We start from the raw sequence: 20,378 nt of genomic DNA on the forward strand, positions 1-20,378 counted from the left end.
CCTCCATCCACTTAAATGAAACTCCTCCAAGGTTATAAGCCATGTGGATAAATGTCTCCACAGTGGAAAAAACTCAGTGCTGTATTGAAAAAGGAGAGATAACAGCTACTCAGATGTCAGCAACAAATAGTTTTTACACTCATGCTTGTAAAATCTTTGGGAGTGGCCAGGGCTCCACTGCCACCTACTCTTGGTTTTCATCTTTTGGGAATTTGTCTTTTTGTAAAATGCTGCCAGTTATGCCACTGTCCTGGAAGGGTAAGCATGAAGCCATAACACGAATCCTAACTAGAGGGGCAATAAATGAAAGCCAGCTGTTCAGATGGGGTCTTGGGCTGACAACACACTTGAGGGTGAGGTCCAGAAGGTCAAGCTGCCACTTGAATGAGTCACAGAAGCGACTCAGACTCACAAATTTCCAGGAGACTGAAGGGCAGGTGCTGATACATCACCCATTCCTAAGGCTCCAATGCTCACACATGCTACTGTCAAGGTCCTCCTGTTTTTAGTTATAAAACTATTCTGACCTAAAAACTGAGTTGGTTAATTTTTAAAAGAGGGGTTTTATTTGGTGGAAATCCCAACAAAGGAAATTGAGAGGTTCTTGCAAACTGTTCCCCTCAGGCTACTGACAAACTCCTCTTACTCCTAGAAACAGCACCTCTGTCTCCACAATAATCACAGGATTTATTTTCTCGTTTTCCAACCCACTTAGGTAAAATTGAATAGACAATGAAAAATTATAAGTATCTGATTTTCCTCAAGATTCTCGGGGGACCATTATTTTTTATTTACCACACAGTTCTTAAGACATTATAATAAAGTCACTTGACAAAAAAACTGGCTGAAAAAATATCTGGCTTTGATTCAAGAGGCTGACAGAAATTAAAGTTTTCTTTCTGAACTTAAACCTCAGAGCTATAGATAACTTTTTGAAAATGGATAAATGAATATTTATAAAATGGAGACAATTCAATCTTTAATTCAAACAGAATATTAAAAACATTTATTAATAAAGTTCAATGCACTCTACAGAATGAAAATGCTATCTTTTCCTATAGATACTTAAAGCTAATGATCCCACTTTTCATTAATATTTGCTAAATCTATATAGCAGCCTCTGGATTTAATTATTTGTTCGGGACCAGAGTGAAGCCAAAGACACACACACAAAGAGACTAAACTAAACTGTGAGCAGCTGTTTAAAGAAAAGACTACATACACTTAAAACAGGATTACACACTTTAATCTGATTGACGTGGAGGAAGAAGGGAGGACATGGAAGAAATTTAGTTTTAGCTCGGCTTTAAGCATAACCAGATGCTCCTTTTCCAAAAAGTACACTAAGGTTTTAAAAACCACATTTTATCAGAATACTTCAGAAAAACATACTCTGTGTAATCCAGGAAATACACTATTTGCAGAATAGGAAAATCATCACTGGCAATAAAAGATTAAAACACAAGAAAGCACCAGGGTTTGGAGCAGTTCTAAGACGAGTATATGTGCAGAAATAGTGCAAATGCTCTTGACTGGCTGCTATGGAAACATGCTAATGAGGACTGGTCCATATCGTATCATTTTTTTAAATGTGTTTCTTTGGGAACATGTCAGTGTGGCTGACAGTGACGCTGCCCTTTTAGACACCCAGCTTATTGGCTTGGGTGAGAACAACTTTGAGAACGGGCATGAAAGCGGAGGTCTCGCTGAAGTTGCTGGTGCTCACTACGTGGGTATGGATGGTCAGTCCTTCTGAGTAGTTCCGCATTTCGATGCTCCTTGCAATGTTGTGTAAACCGTTGATGATGGTGGGTGAAAGCTGAAATAAAGGTGGAACCAAGAGAAAAAATTGAATTATGGAGAATTCCCCATGATACCCTCTATAAACATTAAACCTCAAATATTTAAAAGGAGCGTGAAATACTATAAAAAATGTATAAATTATTTAGCATTTCTAGAAATAGTTTTTTAGACCAAGCAACACTTAAGCTACAAAACAGAACCGTAACAAAATGATATATAAGGAAATCATTTATAAATTAAACATGTATGACAAGCCAGGTATTTTCTTGTAAGAAGCCAGATTTCCTCCCGGACACTGAAATGCTAACATCTCTCTCCACTTAAGAGCTTCAATTCTTCAATTATTTTAGCTACAGCCTCATACCTTTTAAAAATTTTCCTATGCACGTGAAGGAGCTTAAAGATTCTTAATTATGACACCTTAAAATAAGGACCCAATTTATTTAGAACTTGTCTATAATAGAGATCCTGAACTTTTGGTCTACTTCCATTAGTAGGGCAACAGCCCTCATCATGTACTCAAATTGGTCTGTTTTTTAATAATCCTGTCATCTCTTAAAACCATAAAACCTATAGTTGTATTCCATGTCATTACATGGCTTACATGTCCATACTTTTGATGGAAGACTTTATTTTGGATCAGTCCATGGAGCACACCACCCCCACTGTTATAGCAGCGTTTTTTATTTTGGTTCTCATGAGGTAAATGGTTGTTTTTATCTGATGGGATTGAGGTGGGGAATGAGAAAGAGGAACGCTGAAATGCAAAAATATAAATAAGTACCAGTTCTTTTTTTCTCTCCTATCCTAGTTTCATTAACAAAGCAAAAACTATTCTAGAAAGGAATGGAGAGGTGGGGACAAAGGAATAGAAGCCAGTGGATCTACTCCTACTGCTGCCTATCCTCAGTTACAGCACATTAATCTGCTTATCTTGTGGCTATATTTGGCTTTGCCTTTGTGGAATAGATGTGCTACAAGAAAAGGGTCAGATATCTTAGACTGTGAGAAAGATTATAGATTTGGTCTCTGGAAAACAAAATGTCTTCCCACTTTGATTTCTTTTCTTTTTCTTTTTTTTTTTTTTTTTTTACTTTTTTTTTTTGCCTTTGTGTGTGTGTGTGTGTGTATTGAGAGCCCACTGGCCTATGTGGGAATCGAACCGGCAGCCTTCGGAGTTAGGAGCATGGAGCTCTAACCACCTGAGCCACCGGGCCGGCCCTGATTTCTTAATTCAAGGGACATATAAACAGAAGGCCAGTTACCTTAGGGCCAACAGAAGCCAATTTGGATTTCTATTCTGTTACAAAAAGCGTTACAATTTCTGTTAAAATTTCTTTCTCTCATGCTCTGCACTGTCCCTTCATCCCGAATGAATGAAATATTTTTTCCCCCGAATGAACGAAATTTAAGATTCAGCTAAAGCAAAGCCCATTCTGTCACTGTCATGAGTTTTGACTCTAAGCTCAGTATACTTGAGTGCTGATGCAATGCATATTTCATTAAAAACTAGGAACAAATGTTTATCATAAACCCTTTTTTTTTACCCCACGAACTTACTGTCTGTTCCCTAAGTTTATCATACAGAAACTCCAAGCGTTTGCTGGCATCATCTAGCTTCCTCTTGGTTTGCTGCAGGAGAGGGAAAACAGGTAAGTTATATGTGAACATGAACTTTTATCCAAAGAATCTGCCTTATCTCCTTTCACTGACCTTACACTCATGATGTTGAACAGCTTCACCATATAAAGAAATGGAGGCAACTATGGCCAAGAAACTTGAACAGATTATTAGGACAGAGATCAGGAATCTATCAATGGGGGGAAAGCAAGAAGGTAAGACTCTTTCTTCTGGTGTGCAAATGTAGTACTGGTGGAACTTCACGTGGACTGCCAACTCACGTGACAAGGTGTGAGCGTGTACAGGCGCACTACATCCACAGGCCACAGGCAGGGCCATCTGGCAGCAAGGGGGTCAGGGTGCTACAGGAAGGAATGTCTAAGTACAGTCGTGATATGTTATGGGTGCTGGAAGGCAAATGTGTAGGTGAACTGGAATCCTTTTTAACCTTTAATCCTTTCAAAAATATTACTTACACACTTAGTCATTTAGTGTGTTTAATCCTGCTTTTTTCTGAGCCTTTAAAACACCCAGAAAAAAAGAAAACTATCTTCTGGTGACTCAAGACTACTAACAGGGAAGAAGTAAAATGAGTTCTTAAATTAAGGATGTCCTCCCCAGCCCCATCCTAGTACTACACGTAGAGTGAGAGAAAACTATTCTAAAACCAAAACACAATGTGATTAACGTGAGGATCTCCATTGTGCAACAGTTTTAGAAGTGCCAATGTTCTTCACTATTTGCTGAGTGCCTACTAAGTGCCACGCTGGGGACACAGTCTTGTGTCTCACGGAGCTCATATTTCACTGGGTAGGAAAAAGACACCAAACAACAATACGTTCTATGTCAGATGGTGATGAGTGCCAGGAAGGCAAGTTAACAGGGTAAGGGACTAACGGTGTTGGCACTGGTGGGCGGGAAAAACAGGCCTGATGGCTAATGGGACATGTGAGCAGGAGCCTGGAGCAAGTGAGGAGTGAGCAATGCAGTTATGTCGGGAAGAGTGCCAGGCAGAAGGCGCAGCAAGGACAAGCCCCTGATGCTGACGTCCTCTTGGCACGTCTGAGGAAGGAATGCCAGTGTGTCACAAGAGGAGCGAGGAAGAGAGAAAGCCATCAAGGATACCATTACAAACAAAGTTGTGCTGCAAGATTACTTTGTGTCGTTCAGACATAATTAAAGTGAAAATAGGAATACTATAAAAACGATTCCAACTATTGATTAAAATGGACTTACGTGGAAGGGAATCTTTACAGTCCCTGTTCAAAGCTACCCGCAGGAGCCCTACCCCAATGGGGCAGGGGCAGCTGAGCAAGCAAGAGAGAATATAACTTCCCTCGTAACTAGTTACAGGAATTAGAGGAACAGTTTGTCTTTTGGGGTTCTCTGCTGCCCAGGGCTCCTGTGGACCCAGAAGGAAGACAGTATGGTGACCTACAGGAGGTTAAGCTCAACAGAAATTTACTGAGCTGGGCAATGAGTTCTGTGTCCTCCCAAGCTCTCCGTACTGCCTCATGCGTGAAGGAGGACTGGAGTTTCACCACATTTTTATTGGAACTCCTCTATTTTTGAATGACTGTGGCCTATCTATTTAAAGACTGCGCATACGGGATGTGTTTACCTGGCTATCAGCTTCATCTGCTCTGTCCTATAATAAATAGCTTGGTCTTTCCATCACTCCCAGAATGTCAGGCGCTAAGGTTTATGTTAACCTTTCCCTGTCTCTCTGCTTTCAGGACACTTTCAGTACAGGGAATCGCTTTCCAAAAGAACAGCGGAAGGCTGAACATACTAATACTCAATGTTGATAAAACAACAAATTCCAGAAGCTGTTTTTAAAACAGACAAGTGGCCAGTGGCTAAATAAGTCTATTCAACATTTGCTGGCAGGAACTGAAATTTCATCTAAAACAAAACTGACTTTGTGGAGTTTTTGTCGTTGCCAATACACAGACGTCCTCTAAGTAAACTAAGTAAAATCAATTGCTTTAACTATGACTACGACCCCAACCAATATCTAAAACATTTAACTATTTCTAAGATCTTTGCAAAGTTACGTATAAGATTATCCATTAATAGTTTTGATGTGAGTTCAGAGAAAAACCCAGAGTCGGGTTGTTTTGCATGCCACCATTCTGTTCTGTTTAATGTGCCAAACATGAGGTTTGCCGATGAGAAGTGCACACAGTGGTTGAGAGCATGAATTCTGGAGCCAGACTGGGTTTGAATGCTGCCTCTGACCTTGGGTGTTACTTAACTGCTTTGCCGTAATTTCCTCATCTGTAAAATAAAGATGACAAATCTACCTACCATGGGGCTTGTTGTGAGGACTAAATAAATTTCTATATAAAAATTACATTTTTATGTGTAAAGCAAACTATATTAAGCACTAGCTTGATTACTTTTGTACAAACTTTAAAATATATCTTGTAGGACTTCAAGCAGTAATTATAGAACTTCATAAAGCATTACTTTAATTAAGCAAAATACGAGAACAGATACATACAGGATCTGTGGCTGAAGAGAAACAGCGCTGGATGAGGTCCTCAAATGTGGTCTTTAGAATGAGGTGCTCATCTGGAATAGGTTTCTTGGTGATTTTTTCTGTTGGCAAAGACTGCACATGCTGGAAGAAACAATACCACAAAATGAGCAGAAATGACGAGAAGCTACCTAATACACTAAGCCCTGAAAGTCTGTGATAGAAACCACTGACCTTGTAGACAGGTTATTCAAAACCAAATGTAAAATAAACATGTGAAATCACTTAAGTAAAAATGAAAATCAGGTATCCAGTAAAAGGTACAGGTACTCCTCCTACAGCTTTGATTCTCAGTAACAGGACTGTATATAAAGTAATTAATTATGAAACACATGTCTATCACTACTGTATACAACTGACGGGGAGTAGACCTGTGCCACTAGGAAATAAAAAGAACAAGACATTTATAAAGTAGGCTGTCAGAGTGCCTGCTTGTTCTGCTTGTCGGCTCATTTTGGTCTCTCCCGGCATTCTTCTATTCTTTACTCCCGGAAACTGTTAACTGGGCTATTATCAAACTGCAAGATTACATCAAAGGTTAGGATAGAAGAAAGCATGATGTTGCTGAGTGTAAAGATGGAAAACCAAAGAAGAAATGTTTACATTTTTAAAGTTTTGATTTATTAGTTCATTCATTCAAAAAATATTAGGCAATTATGGGCCAGGCACTGGTACGTACTGGTCTGCCAATACAGAAATTGCCTCTGCCCTCAGGGACTTTGCAGGCTAATGGAAAGAAAGTTTAAAAATGGCATAAATGTATGTAAAATAGCAACTGTGGCAAGTTAACATCAGTGGAATCGAAAGACAATATAACTGAAGGAAAGGCTGCCTTCAGGAAATTATATCGGAAGGGTAAGTAGGACTTCACCAGTTAAAAGGAGAAGAAAAAGCATTCCAGATGGAGGAAGAACACGTACAAAGGAAAGATCATGATACAAGAGGACTAAAAGAAGGCCAGTGTGACTGGAGCAGACAGAGAGCAGGGGAGTGTGAGATGAGGCCTTGCAGACAATGTGAAATATTCTGGTGTTTTCCTGAGAACAGTAGGAAGCTGTAATGTTTTCAGTAAAGAGGAGACAAGACCAGATTACAGGTGGATCAAAGTAGATGCTGGCAGACCAATTAGAGGCTCCTGCACTGCCACAGACTGGAGATGCACGGAGCATGCACCAGACTGGAAATGCAGAGAAGGGATTTGAGAGAGATTTTAAAGTAATAGCACCAAGATTTGGGGATAAATTTGAAAAATTTGAAAAAGACGTTAAAGGAAAAAGTATAAAGATGTCCCCAGATTTTTGGCTGGATTGAATAGGTGCCATTCACTGAAACAGGAAACATCAAAAGAAGACTGACTAGGTTTGGGAGAAAGGCTATGAATTAGGTTTGGACATGATGAGTGTGAGGAGCCTTAGAGACATCCATGTAGGCAGGCAGCTGAATATTATGGCCTGGCGGAACACATACATCTGTAGAGCTCTCTTTCACTGGTAACTGAGGTTCTGGTCTAGAGGAGTACAGCATGAGCACCCAGGTTTTAACAAAAGTGAATGGCTGGGTTGCTTCCCAAACTAACATAGACCTGTAATCATAAAAAAAAATTAACAATACATCTTTATAATTTATATTCTTGTGGAAAGAAGCAAGTCCTCCCACCTCCATCAAAACACTGGTTTTTATAATGCAACTTAGTATTTAGAAGTTTTTTGGCAGAACTATCTCTTAAGAACAAAGCATACTCTTGTGATAGATATAATAGAACTGTTACAAATTTGAGTTCAACAAGGCAAAAACAAAATCAGAAGAATTAGTTTTATACATGGGCAGGAATTTGTTTCATCTTATGTTAAACTTTGTACCAAGCTCTTTATTTTTCATGAATAGATAAAAATGTTTATCTTTGTGTATCTAAGTCAGTTGCATGGAAATGTAACAGACTTTTAATCATCTAGAACCCTGCCAACTAACAGTCTGCATATAAAAAGCAAGTACAAATTTATATCTCCACCTGAAGATAAGGCTCTATATTATTCGCCCTTATAGGTAAACAAGAAAAGATATAACACATTACATTTTTATTTTACAGTTTAAAGGGAAAAGCCTTTGGAAACAGCTTCTGCTTAGCAACCTTGGAAGCAAACACTGGATTCAACTCATCTTAAATTGTGGCCACTGATTAGATTAAATGAAACACTGCAGTTGCCAAGCTATTGTAAACATATAGTAGCCATATATAAGCCCCTTCTAGGAAGTTTGTATATGGCCATGTGATATTATTGAAAAATAATATGCATACATGATCAATCTTTAAAAAAGGGTTACTACTTTTTATTCAGTTTGTCTGAATTGAAACCAAATCTAGATATTCATTAATTAAGGTATAACCAAAGAAGTTAATACATTTAAAGGAATTTAATGAAACGGAGCCATCTCTCCATTGCACTTCCACAGATTTACAGTTACCTGGATGGTATTTCCAATAGGAGCCCCTGGGGCACCCTCGATATTGGGCTTTGAGAAAGATGATGGCATGCCTGGTTGACCAAGGGGTTGCTGTATGCCGTGGAAGGAGGACTGGCCACCTGGAAGATGTTGCTGTGGGAATGACGCTTGGTTTGGCAGTGGTACTGGAGCTGAAGGTTGTTGCTGCAGCATCTGTGACTGCGGGTCACCCAAGGGGTTCATGATTGGCGATGTGATAGGAACAGGAGGCATAAAGTTTTCAGGCATCTTTTCAAAGATGGTAATAAATGGGAACAAGAGTTAGAAAAAAAAACAATAGCAACATTTCCTCAGCTTAAGTAAGGAAGTTAGACGACTCCATGGTTACAATTTTTTTTTTTTTTAATACTGGTAGAATACTTTTCAAATGAAATGTTATTCAGAATTCTAAAGTAAAACATAAAACTAGAGCTAATCTGGCTAAGGGGTGGAGAGCTCAAACCCAGACTTGTCAATTTCCCCTTTTTCTTCCACACTTACTCCCATAATGAGGAACCAACACCATGGTGTTTTTGAAAAAGGATGTCAAAGTCTGGAGAATTATATCTAGCAAGACTGAAATCAGACATGCCAAATGTGTGTTTGTGTGTTCGATACGATCATGATGTAATACTCCTTTCCTAGCGAGATCACTAAGTAGATACTACCTGTCAATCACACTTAAAGTAGTAGATTAAGTTTCTGATTATTACTAACTTAAATTTGGGGTTTTCTTGCTCATTTAGTGTCTCCCAATTTTAGGTTACAGCCTCTCATTACTATATTTGGGGGAAAAAAGTACAAAATGGCTTGGGGAGAAAAAAGGAAAGAAGAATCTTATCTTGTCCTCTAACAGCTCTCAATAGTTACCGACAGCTAAACAATGTTCAGCTACAAGGCTATTCTTCATTCATATTATATGTGATTGACAAAAATAGTCCAAAATATAATTACCAAATTCATGATTACTGTTGGAACCCCAAAACCAAAGTAACTCCTAAAGAAAAATTCATTTGAGAAGCCTACTCATTGAGTTTCCTACTCTTAGAAAGATATCTGTTTGGAATTTGATGTTAAGTTGAAATACACTTTAAATATATCAGTCAGTAAGCTTTGCCTTTAAAAGTGCAGTGTGGTGTGTTCCAGGTGGCTACGTGATTAACAGAACATCTGTAGGCAACTGGATGGACATCTTTTTCTAGTACCTTCTTCTTCTTGGGTACTCTGTTCAAAGCTGGAGGGTCATTCCAACCATTCTGAGGACCTATAACAGATAACAGAGAGCATTTTCCTTTAGAATCCTGAAAAGACTAAAACTAAATTGTATCCATCGCAGAATACCTTCAAATTCTGCCTGAGCCCTGAGATAACTATCACAAAAGTTTTACCAGCTGAGGTGTGGGTGACCACTATGTAGCCCGGGATTCTCACTAATTACCTCTAATAATCACAAGGCCTTGCTTAAGTAGGCAAGATACCTTGATATTAAAGTGAAAGAGCTGTGCTAACTTTAAGGACAGTGATGAAGTCTTTCTGTCTATATTGGTATCTAGCCTTCAAGATCTGTTAACAGTTCTCTCCTAATAAAGAAAGAATGAATCACTTGAGTCTACTTTTAAAAAGGCTTCTGATAGACAACATACAAAAAAGAATAAAAGTAATCTTCTATTTCCCAAGAGGGAAATGCAACATAAGCAAATCATCCACAAGGTAGAAACAAAGTTAAAGAAAGCAGAGCCCAACTACACAACACCAGTAATTTTCATAATCTTTAGGAATTACTGACATGTAAATCTTAGGAATTACTTACACAGTAGAAAAGGGAATTCAAATATTGATGATAAGATTTTTTTAATGCTCAAAACAAATTCCAGGATGGCAGCAAATGTAAAATTAAACTACTATCAACTTTAGTAAATTTCCTCTAGAAAAACACCCTGTCATCTCAAAGTGAGAAATGAACATAAGTAGCAGTATCATTTAGCACTCTCATGCCAGTATCTTTAAAGAAAAAAGGAATAAAATATGCCAGAAATAAGATAGGACAATTTTTAAATCACAATATAAGCATGTTAGAATTCATTGAGTTTTGTGTATGTGTATATGTAAAGACAAAAAAAATCATTCCTCTTTCAATTAAATATCCTTTCAGTATTTCACCTTTTGTTTCATTGATATCCATGATATTAAATCACAAAATTGCTGAGCAAACCAAAGAACCTGTGATTCATACATGTCACAGAATTTTTTTTAAACAAGATCTTCTCCTAACCAGCATGTACGATTTGCCTTGATTTTAAAGACAGAATTAATTTTCTATAAGTTTACTAGAAGACAGAATGCCAAATGAGCCTCAAAACACTCAAAAACTAATCACAAAATATTAAGCCACATGCTGCTATCTGCTTAGCAAATTCTTAAAGTTCTAGCCATACATTGATTAATCATTCAAATCTCTCCCATCACCTTCTAATCTTATTCATATCTAAGACAATCTTGGTATAGTCGTAGTCTTTATGTCTGTATGAAATAGCCGACTTTTATGATTTAAAGCTATTTGTGTCACCATATTAATTCAATCAGTTCTAATATCTGATTCATTAATAAGCCAAACAAAAAATTGACACTGATCAGATTTAGGATATTATCAGCTTTGAAGTTTACATGCATTATTGTGAATGTCCAATCATTAATTGCATTCAATGATTCAGAGATTTCCACAAGTATATTTTATAACCAATTCACCTTCCAATATAGGTGCCTGGTCTTGCATAGACTCATTTTCTGTAGACAAAATGTAAAAGTCACTTAAACGGTATTATAAAAGACACTGTAAAGTCTACTTTTCATTTTATAATTGTTTCTTCTCCCTCTATCAACTCCTAGAAAAAACTAATTTTATAAGGGAATAAAACTTACTGTTTAATCAAGTCACATGAAATGTCTTATCTAATCAAGTATTCAGTTCTGGGGTAAAGCAAATTCATTTAAGTTGTGTCAGTTCCAATTACTCTTAAACATCACCTTTTTTCTTACTGTGCTAGCCGCCTCTTTTAAAATTTTGTTCTTTCCTATTTAAAATAATTTTCCCCAATTGTTTGCATGGATTTTTTTTCTAATTGATCAATGAAGCTCAGAAGTATCTCTGGGGGGAGGGCACTTCCTAACATATTATAACTAATGTGTTCATTTTAGTGTTATATTTAAAGCTGTGAATCTAAATCAGCTGACGATTTTGTTAAAATTCAGTTTCTTATTCATCTAGTGTGGGGCCTGCTCCCAGGTAATGCCAATGCTGCTTTTTATGCCCTTTTAGTAGTAGGGATTTAAAGTGAAATGAGAGGCTTTCTACACTGGCCTGCAGACTTCAGCACTGCACTTGTTAAAGATCAACATGTCAGACAATCTTAAGATGGTGCCACTCCACTGCTGGATTTGGGAGGCCCCAAATGTGTGCATTCTGGGGGTCACCTCATGAATATGATTATACACAAGAACTGGCTCAGTAAATATGTAACCACTTCATATGGTCTTTTGTGTAAGAATATATGGACCTGCAGACTGTTTAGCACAAGTCTTCCAGACAACACTACTTCTCTTAGCAGAACTGCTCTGTGGCAGTGGAAAGGAGGAGAGAAGGCTGAAAACTAACACAGCAATTCCAAAATTGTCAGATATTCTGGGTCAGGCCAGGCCCAACTTCAAATCAAAAGCGTGCATGAAGGTACATCACGTGCACACAGATATAACTTAGGAGTTTAACTATCTTCATTTGGGAAGAGAGAAACCAAGACAATAGAGCAATTACATCAGTGAGTTCAGTTCAATTTGAGCTCTACTCAATGCATGTGCCTCAGAGAAATCTGTGAGGTGGGAGAGGTAATCTCATAGCTTGAAATCTCACTGTATAGAGTTTATGAATAGATGCTTTTCTATCTAATACGGCTCCTAAATACAAACCAACTTCTCCATCAAGGGCTTAACTGAAGAAAGGAGTGCTGAAAAGATAATTGAGTATAAGTGATTTCCTATTTTTGTCTTAAATGATGACTTTACAACCTAACTTCCCCTGCAAGGTATGACCTCATAGCACTGTAGTTAGAAAAACTCTGGGAGTCATGTGTGCATTACAACAGAGGCCTGACCTGATTGGCAGCTACTAATGTATTCTTTAGCACCAGACTTCAGCTTCTGGGCAGAGGGGTGGATATATTGCAAACCTAAAAGTACTGAAAATAGTTTGGCCATGACTCTCTTTTTAAAGAAGTAGTCCCAAAAATATGTCCTCCATCCCTGTCCCATGAGAGGCAAAATCAGAAGATGAGAGCAGTTTTTCCTCTAACCTGTCATGGTGACTTAAGCCTGAAAGGGATCCCCGATTTCACAAACTACCGTGTTTCCCTGAAAATAAGACCTAGCTGGACCATCAGCTCTAATGCGTCTTTTGGAGCAAAAATTAATATAAGACACGGTCTTATTTTATATAAGACCTTTATATTAAACTAAGACCAGATCTTATATAAGACCAATATAATAACATAACATAACATAATATAATACTGGGTCTTATATTAATTTTTGCTCCAAAAGACACATTAGAGCTGATGGTCCTGCTAGGTCTTATATTTGGGGAAACACGGTACTACTTCACACGGACAGAATTAAAACAAAAAAAGAAAACAACAGTGTTGGTGTGAATGTGGAGAAACTGGAACTCCTGTGCACTGCTGGTGGCAACGTAAATTGGTGCAGCCATTGTGGAAAAACAGTATGGTGGTTCCTCAAAAACTGAAACATTAAATTACAATTTGATCCAGCAATTCCACTTCTGGTTTTATGCCCCCCAAAACTGAAAGCAGCAACTTGAACATATATTTGTATATCCATGTTCATACCAGCATTATTCACAATAGCCAAAATGCTCATATGCAGATAAATGGATAAACAAAATGTGGTATACACATACAATGAAATATTATTCAGCCTTAAAAAGGAAAGACATTCTGATACGTGCTACAATATGGATGAATCTTGAAGACAGGGAAAAAGGCCAATTACAAAAGGACAAATATTGTATGAGTCTATTTATATAAAGTACCTGGAGTAGTCAGATACATGGGAGACAGAAAGTGGTTACCAGAGGCCGGGGGAGGGGGCAGTTATAGTTTCACTATAGGACGATGAAAAAGTTCTGGAGACAGATAGCAGTGATGACTGTACAACGTGAATGTACTTACTGTTACCAAACTATACCCTTAAAAATTATTAAAACGGTGAATTGCATGTTATGTATATTTTAACCATATTTAAGAGTTTTATTACATGCACACATAAAACATACATATATATAAGTACGAATACATGTTTATGAAGGAAATAAATAAACCTAAATTATTAGTGGTTATATTCGGGTGGTAGAATTATAATTTTATTCTTATTTTATACTATTTGGAGTCTTACAAAATCCTACAGGGAGAAATTAATAAAAATCAAGGGAAAATTAATTTAAAAACTGAATATGGCATGTTGCTGGATATGGTGACCCCTATCCACATTAATGTAGGGATTAGCCCTTCACAGTTCTTTGGGGAAGAAAGAGGGAACAGCCTAGTCATACACACACAAGTGGAACCGCATACCATCCTTACTTGAATCCCAATTCTCACTGGGAACCTTCTTAGCTATTCTTGCAGGAACAGAATGATAGGCTCTATGTATTGGCTAAGATACTTTTCAGTGGACTCACAAAATACTAGCACTAATGATATAAAGACTTTTGGCTAGAAGATAATTTGAGATGAAGTGAATAGAGCAACCTTGTCAACAATATACATCTCCTTCCCCCTAAACGCCTAGCATGTCACATCTAAAAAAGAAAAGGTGACAAAATTAAAAGTTATAAAGACACACATCTTTAAGGTTATCTCCATTGACATAAAACAGAACTTTCCCCCCAAAAGTAAGGAAGACTATCCTTTCTTTCATTTAAAAGGTTAAAACCAGGCCTGTATAATTTAACTAAGAAATATTTATGAAAATTAAATTTTTTCAGAATACTGTTTTATGAAAATATGCAACATTATGCCCCTTCAAGACTCTGCTTTGTAAAGAAGCACAAGACTATATACCTAAATTAAATTTTTCATTGTTTAACAAAATCAGTAATGTTCACTCAAAGATAGCTTCATGACAGCTTGAAGGTCATTTTATCAGAAAACAATTTTTTTTGAGTAAAATTCTTTCAAAATTCTATTGGAAAGTGCTCACCCTTAGTAACAAGCACACATTAAACCAGGGACACAAAGATAGAAAAAACTATCAGTATCCTACTTATTCTAGATAGAACAAGGAAAACTTCCTTTCTGTGCTGCCACCAGTGAACCAATATCTCACTATCCTAACTCAGGCTGTTAACACATTACACCCAGAACTGGGAGGGAGCCTGCTTTCCTTATCTCTGATTCTGCCATGCTACCCAGTCTTGTTTTGTAGGACCACTCCCCGACTAACCTCCCTCAAGTACCAATGCAACCATACCTCTGAGCAGTCCAAATCCCTTCACTAGAACTTTTCTGCTTACCGTATGAAGTATAAAATTCTTGCCTTGGCATTTAAGGCTTTCCAAAATTTGACCCAACTACAAAATTTATGGTCTAACTTATAACAAAACTATGTGCTGTTTACTAGAAATGTACTATCTTTTTCTGCCTCCCTACCTCTGCCTGGAATAATTGTGATTATAGACTGAATAGGTAGATACTCATTAAGAATTTACTGAATTAAAAAAAAATTACTGAATGAATGTTTTAATGATTGTAACATTAGTTTCTCTGAGCCTGGGCACACAATTTTGTGTTTCCCTAATAGTCAGAGGGCTTGAAAATCCTAGTGTCTGTCAAGAATCACCCACTGGACAAGCAGAATTTCCAAATTCTATAGGGAACCATGACAGGATCTAAGATACATTAAAACAAAGATAAAATTTTCAGTCACAATTACTTGTATAACCTAAGCAAAATTTTCAGAAAATCAAAAAATATGATAAAGTTGTAACTGTTAATTAAAATATAGGAAACTATTAACATGCAAGAGGTAACAAAGCAGCTAGCTTAGTGCATGCTGACTATTGAAAAAGTTTGTTTGGCTTCTTCTTCCTCTTAGTCACTCCGTTTCTCAGCCAGGTTAGAACATTCTGTTACTTTGTATATAAGCAAAGACTTTATCTCATAGCCAAATGCACTTTTGCTTAAGAAAAAAAGATATCCATGCAACTATTTAACTTAGATGATGAAGTAACAAATGCCTAAAACAGTGTTGCTAAATGATTTTTCTAATTCCAACACTGACAGCTATTTCTATCACACCAGGGCTATACTGTAGGGTAAAGAATGAACACAGGGTTTGAATTGAAGACTGAGAGACCTGGGTTTATATCTCAACTTGGAGACTATTACAGTGCAATCATGAGAACATAATACAACTCCTGGGAAATTAAAGTTTCCTCACGTCAATTTTTAAAAAAAATAATTATTTTTATTTCTCATGGTTGTGAGGATTATATAAAAAATATTTATCAAGTGCTGGTACATGTCCAATAAATGATAATTCACTTCCCTACTTCACTGTACTACCTTTTAAGTGGGGATTTACTCGAACCCATATTTCAGTCACAAACTCTAGTACCCAACTATTCACTGAAATAACGTTGAGACTGTCTTCACCCAGGTTTTAAAACGTAATTTTTTTAACTCTATAATTTAATTAGCACTCCTCTCTAAAATATCAACCTATTGAAGTATCTGTATTGAAATGGCAGAAATTTTATTTGTGCAGTAAAGGATGACACATATGCATGTGTGTGTGTGTGTGTGTGTGTGTGTGTGTGTGTGAGATTTTTGGTACTTTAGACTTTAATATTACATATCAAAGAGAGAAGGAGATATGTGTATACTTCTGGATCCATAAGATTTTATTAGAAAAGAATATTTTTTTAATAGATCCTATTTTTTAATAAGTGTTTTTAGCAATTAAAGCTATTGCTTAGCACATAAAAGGATTTGAAAAATATATACTGGGCTCCCCAGGAGCAACTTCAGTATTAGGAGCAAAGCAAGAATCACTCATCCTTTTGTCTGTCTAGTTCAAAGCCATCACTTATAATCCAGAAGAGAAAATATTTTCAAATACCAAAATGCACAGAACTCTAACTTTAAGTGAGGTTTTGTGTAATCACAGCTAATTTTGCAGTCATTGTCCCTAAATGCTTTTAATGTATTAATGCATTCAATCCTCTTCATAAGCTTATGAGTAGGTACTATTATTATTTTGAGGAAACTGAGGCTTAAAGAAGTTAAGAAACTTACTTAAAGTTACATAACTAGAAAGTAGTGAAGCTGGGATACAAACCCAGGAAGCTAATTTCAAAGCATGCATTCTTAACCACTATGCTAGTGGGGAACCCTGATTCATTAATCCCTTTCTATAGCACATGTTTTTGAGGCCCCTTTTATTATCCCAAAATGAAAATCAGGTAATATACCCTAACCATAAAAAGTTAATATAATGTTCTAATTGTAACGTGAGAAATAAAAAATTTATAAAATGTATATTTCTCTATAAAAATTTTTAATTATTACTTTAATTAGAAAATTTCAGGCACAACTACACTACACTACCCCCTGGCCCCCCCCAAAAAAACCACCTAGAAATAAAATGTTTAAGAGGATGGTACTGCTCTAATGGAGAACCAGTATACTGCAGTACACTGACTTTCTACTGTATTAGGGAGACTGTCGGTTGTGTTCTCTCACTTTTTTCCTTTAGATAAGCATATCAAGATCCCTCTCCACCTTTACAAATAAATATAATTATAAACTTTGTAAAACCTCACTAAGACCCTGTATTGTTTAATATCCATGAATAAGTTTAAGGCACAAAAAATTTTAAAATTGAAAACTTCTCAGTAAAAACATAGAGCATAGTTTTGCTCCAGTAAAGGAATTGGTGTCAATTAAATCTGGTTCCAATCACCACTTATCTTGCCAACTAATTTCTTACCACTTACTTGAACTTCATTGCAGATTATATACTCTTACTCTTTTTAGCTCTACAGATTTCCTCATTTAGCAACTTAAGTTCATTATGGGAGAATCACACTTTTAAAAATAGTTTTAGAATTTGTTATAAAAATTCAATCAACACCTCACAATACCCAGTATACAAACAGTTAGAAATAATTCCCTTCCATCCACCCATGTGTTCATGAAAAAAATAAAGGAGGGAGCCAAACCAAATCCCTTTCAAGCTCAGACCTGTTCTTTGGGACGCAGGCAGCTCACTGGCAGCAGGCAGTGTACCTGTTGTTCCAGGAGTCAGTGCATAAGCTGCAGATGGTGGAGCTCCGGGTCCGCCATGCTGGAAGGATGCTCCAGAGGGAGGGGGAGGGGGAAAAGAAGCAGTAGGGCTGGAGGTAGGTGGGGAGACCTGGTGCTGTGCTGTGTAAAGCTGAGACTGCCCAGAATAGGAAGGAGCAGAAGATACGTAAGGGGTGTTAGGGTAAGCATTTGAAGCAGAAGGAGCAACAGGCTGCTGAGCTTGATATGTTGATGACCCCCCTGTTCCGAAGACATACTGCTGGGTTGGTTGATAAGCTACACCAAGAAGAAGAAACAGAAATTTTAATTAGTTACAAGTTTATTTAGACAGCAACAGAAAACCAAATTATCTCAGTCTATGGAAACTGTTTTTATAATTCTTCTTTTAACAGTAAATTACCAAACATGACCATTTATAATATGCTATTTTTTTTGCATATTTTGTAATCTTGAATGTTACATGCCATCACATCTGCCACATTCTGTTGGTAAGACAGAGCAATATTCATCAGGGGAGGGGACACAAGGGTATAAAAACCAGGAAACAGAGATCACTGAGGGCAACTTCAGAGGCTCAAAGGTGTAAATTCCTCAAAGACACATAACTGGAAGGAGAAAGATCTGGGTTTCAAACCAAAATCTAAACGACTCCAGAAACTGTTCTCTTTGTGTTTTAGTTTCAGGTGTAATATGCTATGCTTTTGACATCTCAGATGGCCTAAGTATATAAAAGTCATTGGATCCCATATTTGAAACCTACCATCTCCAGATTGCTGTGGGCTATGAAAATCTTTCAATCATCAGACCTAAAAATTGCAAGACTGACCCTTTTCTGTATTAGACTTTCCAGGGCGGATCACTTCATAAGAGACACACACACACACACACACACACACACACACACACACATATATACACATATAAATGTCTAATCACTCTGCTGTATACCTGAAACTAATATAATATTGTATGTCTTCTGTAATTGAAAAGTTAAAAAAATTAATAAAATGTTTTGAAAAAGACTGACCCTTTTCTGAGACTTCCTGTTCCTGTGAAAAGACTGCAGTGACACAGACTAACCACCAGATGGAACCATGAAGGAATTCCACATCCTTCACCGTTAGAATTACAGGGAATTTGGTGGCAACACAGGATCTCTCCCACCAAAAGGAGTGCAGAGTGAGCACTATTGTTATGGGTCAAATATCTTCCCTAATGTTTAGTAAAATCATCAGTTACCCAAATTCTGAGTACGAGTGCAGTTCCAAATGGTCAACTCTAAGATCCCTGACAAAACAATTACTACATAATATTTCGTATATTGTACATAGTTGGTTAGGAAGCAATCAGGCAGCCAACTAATAATTAATGCAAAGACCTGAACTCAGATTAGCGACCTTAATACCATCACATTCTGTGGGACTGGGGTAGGCATGGACTTCTCCAGAGTGAACCTGAATCTAGTAGAATTTTACTTGTTCTGCTCAGAAGACGGTACTTTCACACTGAGCAACTGAGTGAAAAGTTGTACTAAATTTGTATTCGTGTAAAGTAAGAACATCCATTTCAGCAAAGAGCATGCTCATTAAGATTAGCTTTCACTAGGTAGTAGCCTCTTGTTTTTGTAATAGCTGTTTAGTCATATCTTCCCATTTGAGATTTTTTACTTTTTGCTCTCCATTTAAATTTTAAAATAGTGGTGATATTTTACTTTCCAAGTGCAAATATTTTCTTAAGAAAACAAAAGCCAATGGTGGACCTATGTCATTATTATACATTTGTCAAAACTCACAGAAGGTTCCCCACTAAGAGAGAACCCTACAGTGTGGACTTTGGATGATGCTGAGGCATCATTGCAGGCTCACTGACTTGTGACCACTGCAGTACCGGATGCTGCCGGTGGGGAGGTTTACATGGGGTGCAGGTATAGTGGAACTTTCTGTACTTTCCACTCAATTTTGCTATATAAACCTTAAACGGCTCTAAAAAAATAAAGCCTATTTCTTTTTTTTCTTTTTTAAATTTATTGGGGTGACAATTGTTAGTAAAATTACATAGATTTCAGGAGCACAATTCTGTATTATATCATCTATAGATCCCACCGTGTGCTCATCACCCAGTCAGTTCTCCTTCCATCACCATATATTTGAATAAAGCCTATTTCTTAAAAAAATAAAATAAATGGAAAACAACAACAAATGTCCCTTGGAACCACTTTTTCCAAAAATGGTTTATGCCATTTTGCCTGAAGAAAAAGAGTATGTACCAAATAATTCCTAAAATTCTATCTTTTATACCAAATCATGGGACAAATGACTCTCTTTAACAGGTCTTAGTAAAGGCTCAGGAACAAGAGCCAAGTGTTCTGACACAGGAGCTGTTTGCTAGCATGCTGATTCAGGATGCTTCCTAGGGAAACCATGTTTCTCTGTAGTAAGGACTCGAGCCCTGCACATAGTAGTTTGTTCCTTATTTGTTAAAACTGATTTGATCATGACTTTGGAGTTTCAGAGTAAATAGTTGCTATGTTAGATGAGACATGCTGCTGTGAAAGGACT

General features: G+C 37.1%; 1 protein-coding gene across 18 annotated transcripts in view; it reads right to left on the reverse strand.

The window, feature by feature from the left end:
- Positions 1–978: 978 nt before the first annotated feature.
- SEC31A (SEC31 homolog A, COPII coat complex component) overlaps positions 979–20,378 on the reverse strand; it is a 66,187-nt gene continuing 46,787 nt past the window's right edge. For 5 of the 18 annotated variants that reach the window (XM_081054817.1, XM_081054829.1, XM_081054818.1 and 2 more), the window contains 6 exons: positions 17,803–18,096; positions 9,652–9,710; positions 8,429–8,695; positions 5,930–6,049; positions 3,364–3,435; positions 979–1,819 (listed from right to left, as the gene is read on the reverse strand). In XM_081054817.1, the coding sequence (XP_080910943.1) occupies positions 1,640–1,819; positions 3,364–3,435; positions 5,930–6,049; positions 8,429–8,695; positions 9,652–9,710; positions 17,803–18,096 (992 nt within the window). In that variant the 3' untranslated portion in view covers positions 979–1,639. Of the gene's footprint in view, positions 1,820–3,363; positions 3,436–5,929; positions 6,050–8,428; positions 8,696–9,651; positions 9,711–11,191; positions 11,231–17,757; positions 18,097–20,378 lie in introns of all 18 variants that reach the window. The other 13 variants (XM_081054825.1, XM_081054814.1, XM_081054826.1 and 10 more) reach the window with 4 other exon arrangements.

The sequence above is a fragment of the Rhinolophus hipposideros genome (assembly GCF_964194185.1).
Source record: "Rhinolophus hipposideros genome assembly, chromosome: 1".
NCBI lineage: Eukaryota > Metazoa > Chordata > Mammalia > Chiroptera > Rhinolophidae > Rhinolophus > Rhinolophus hipposideros.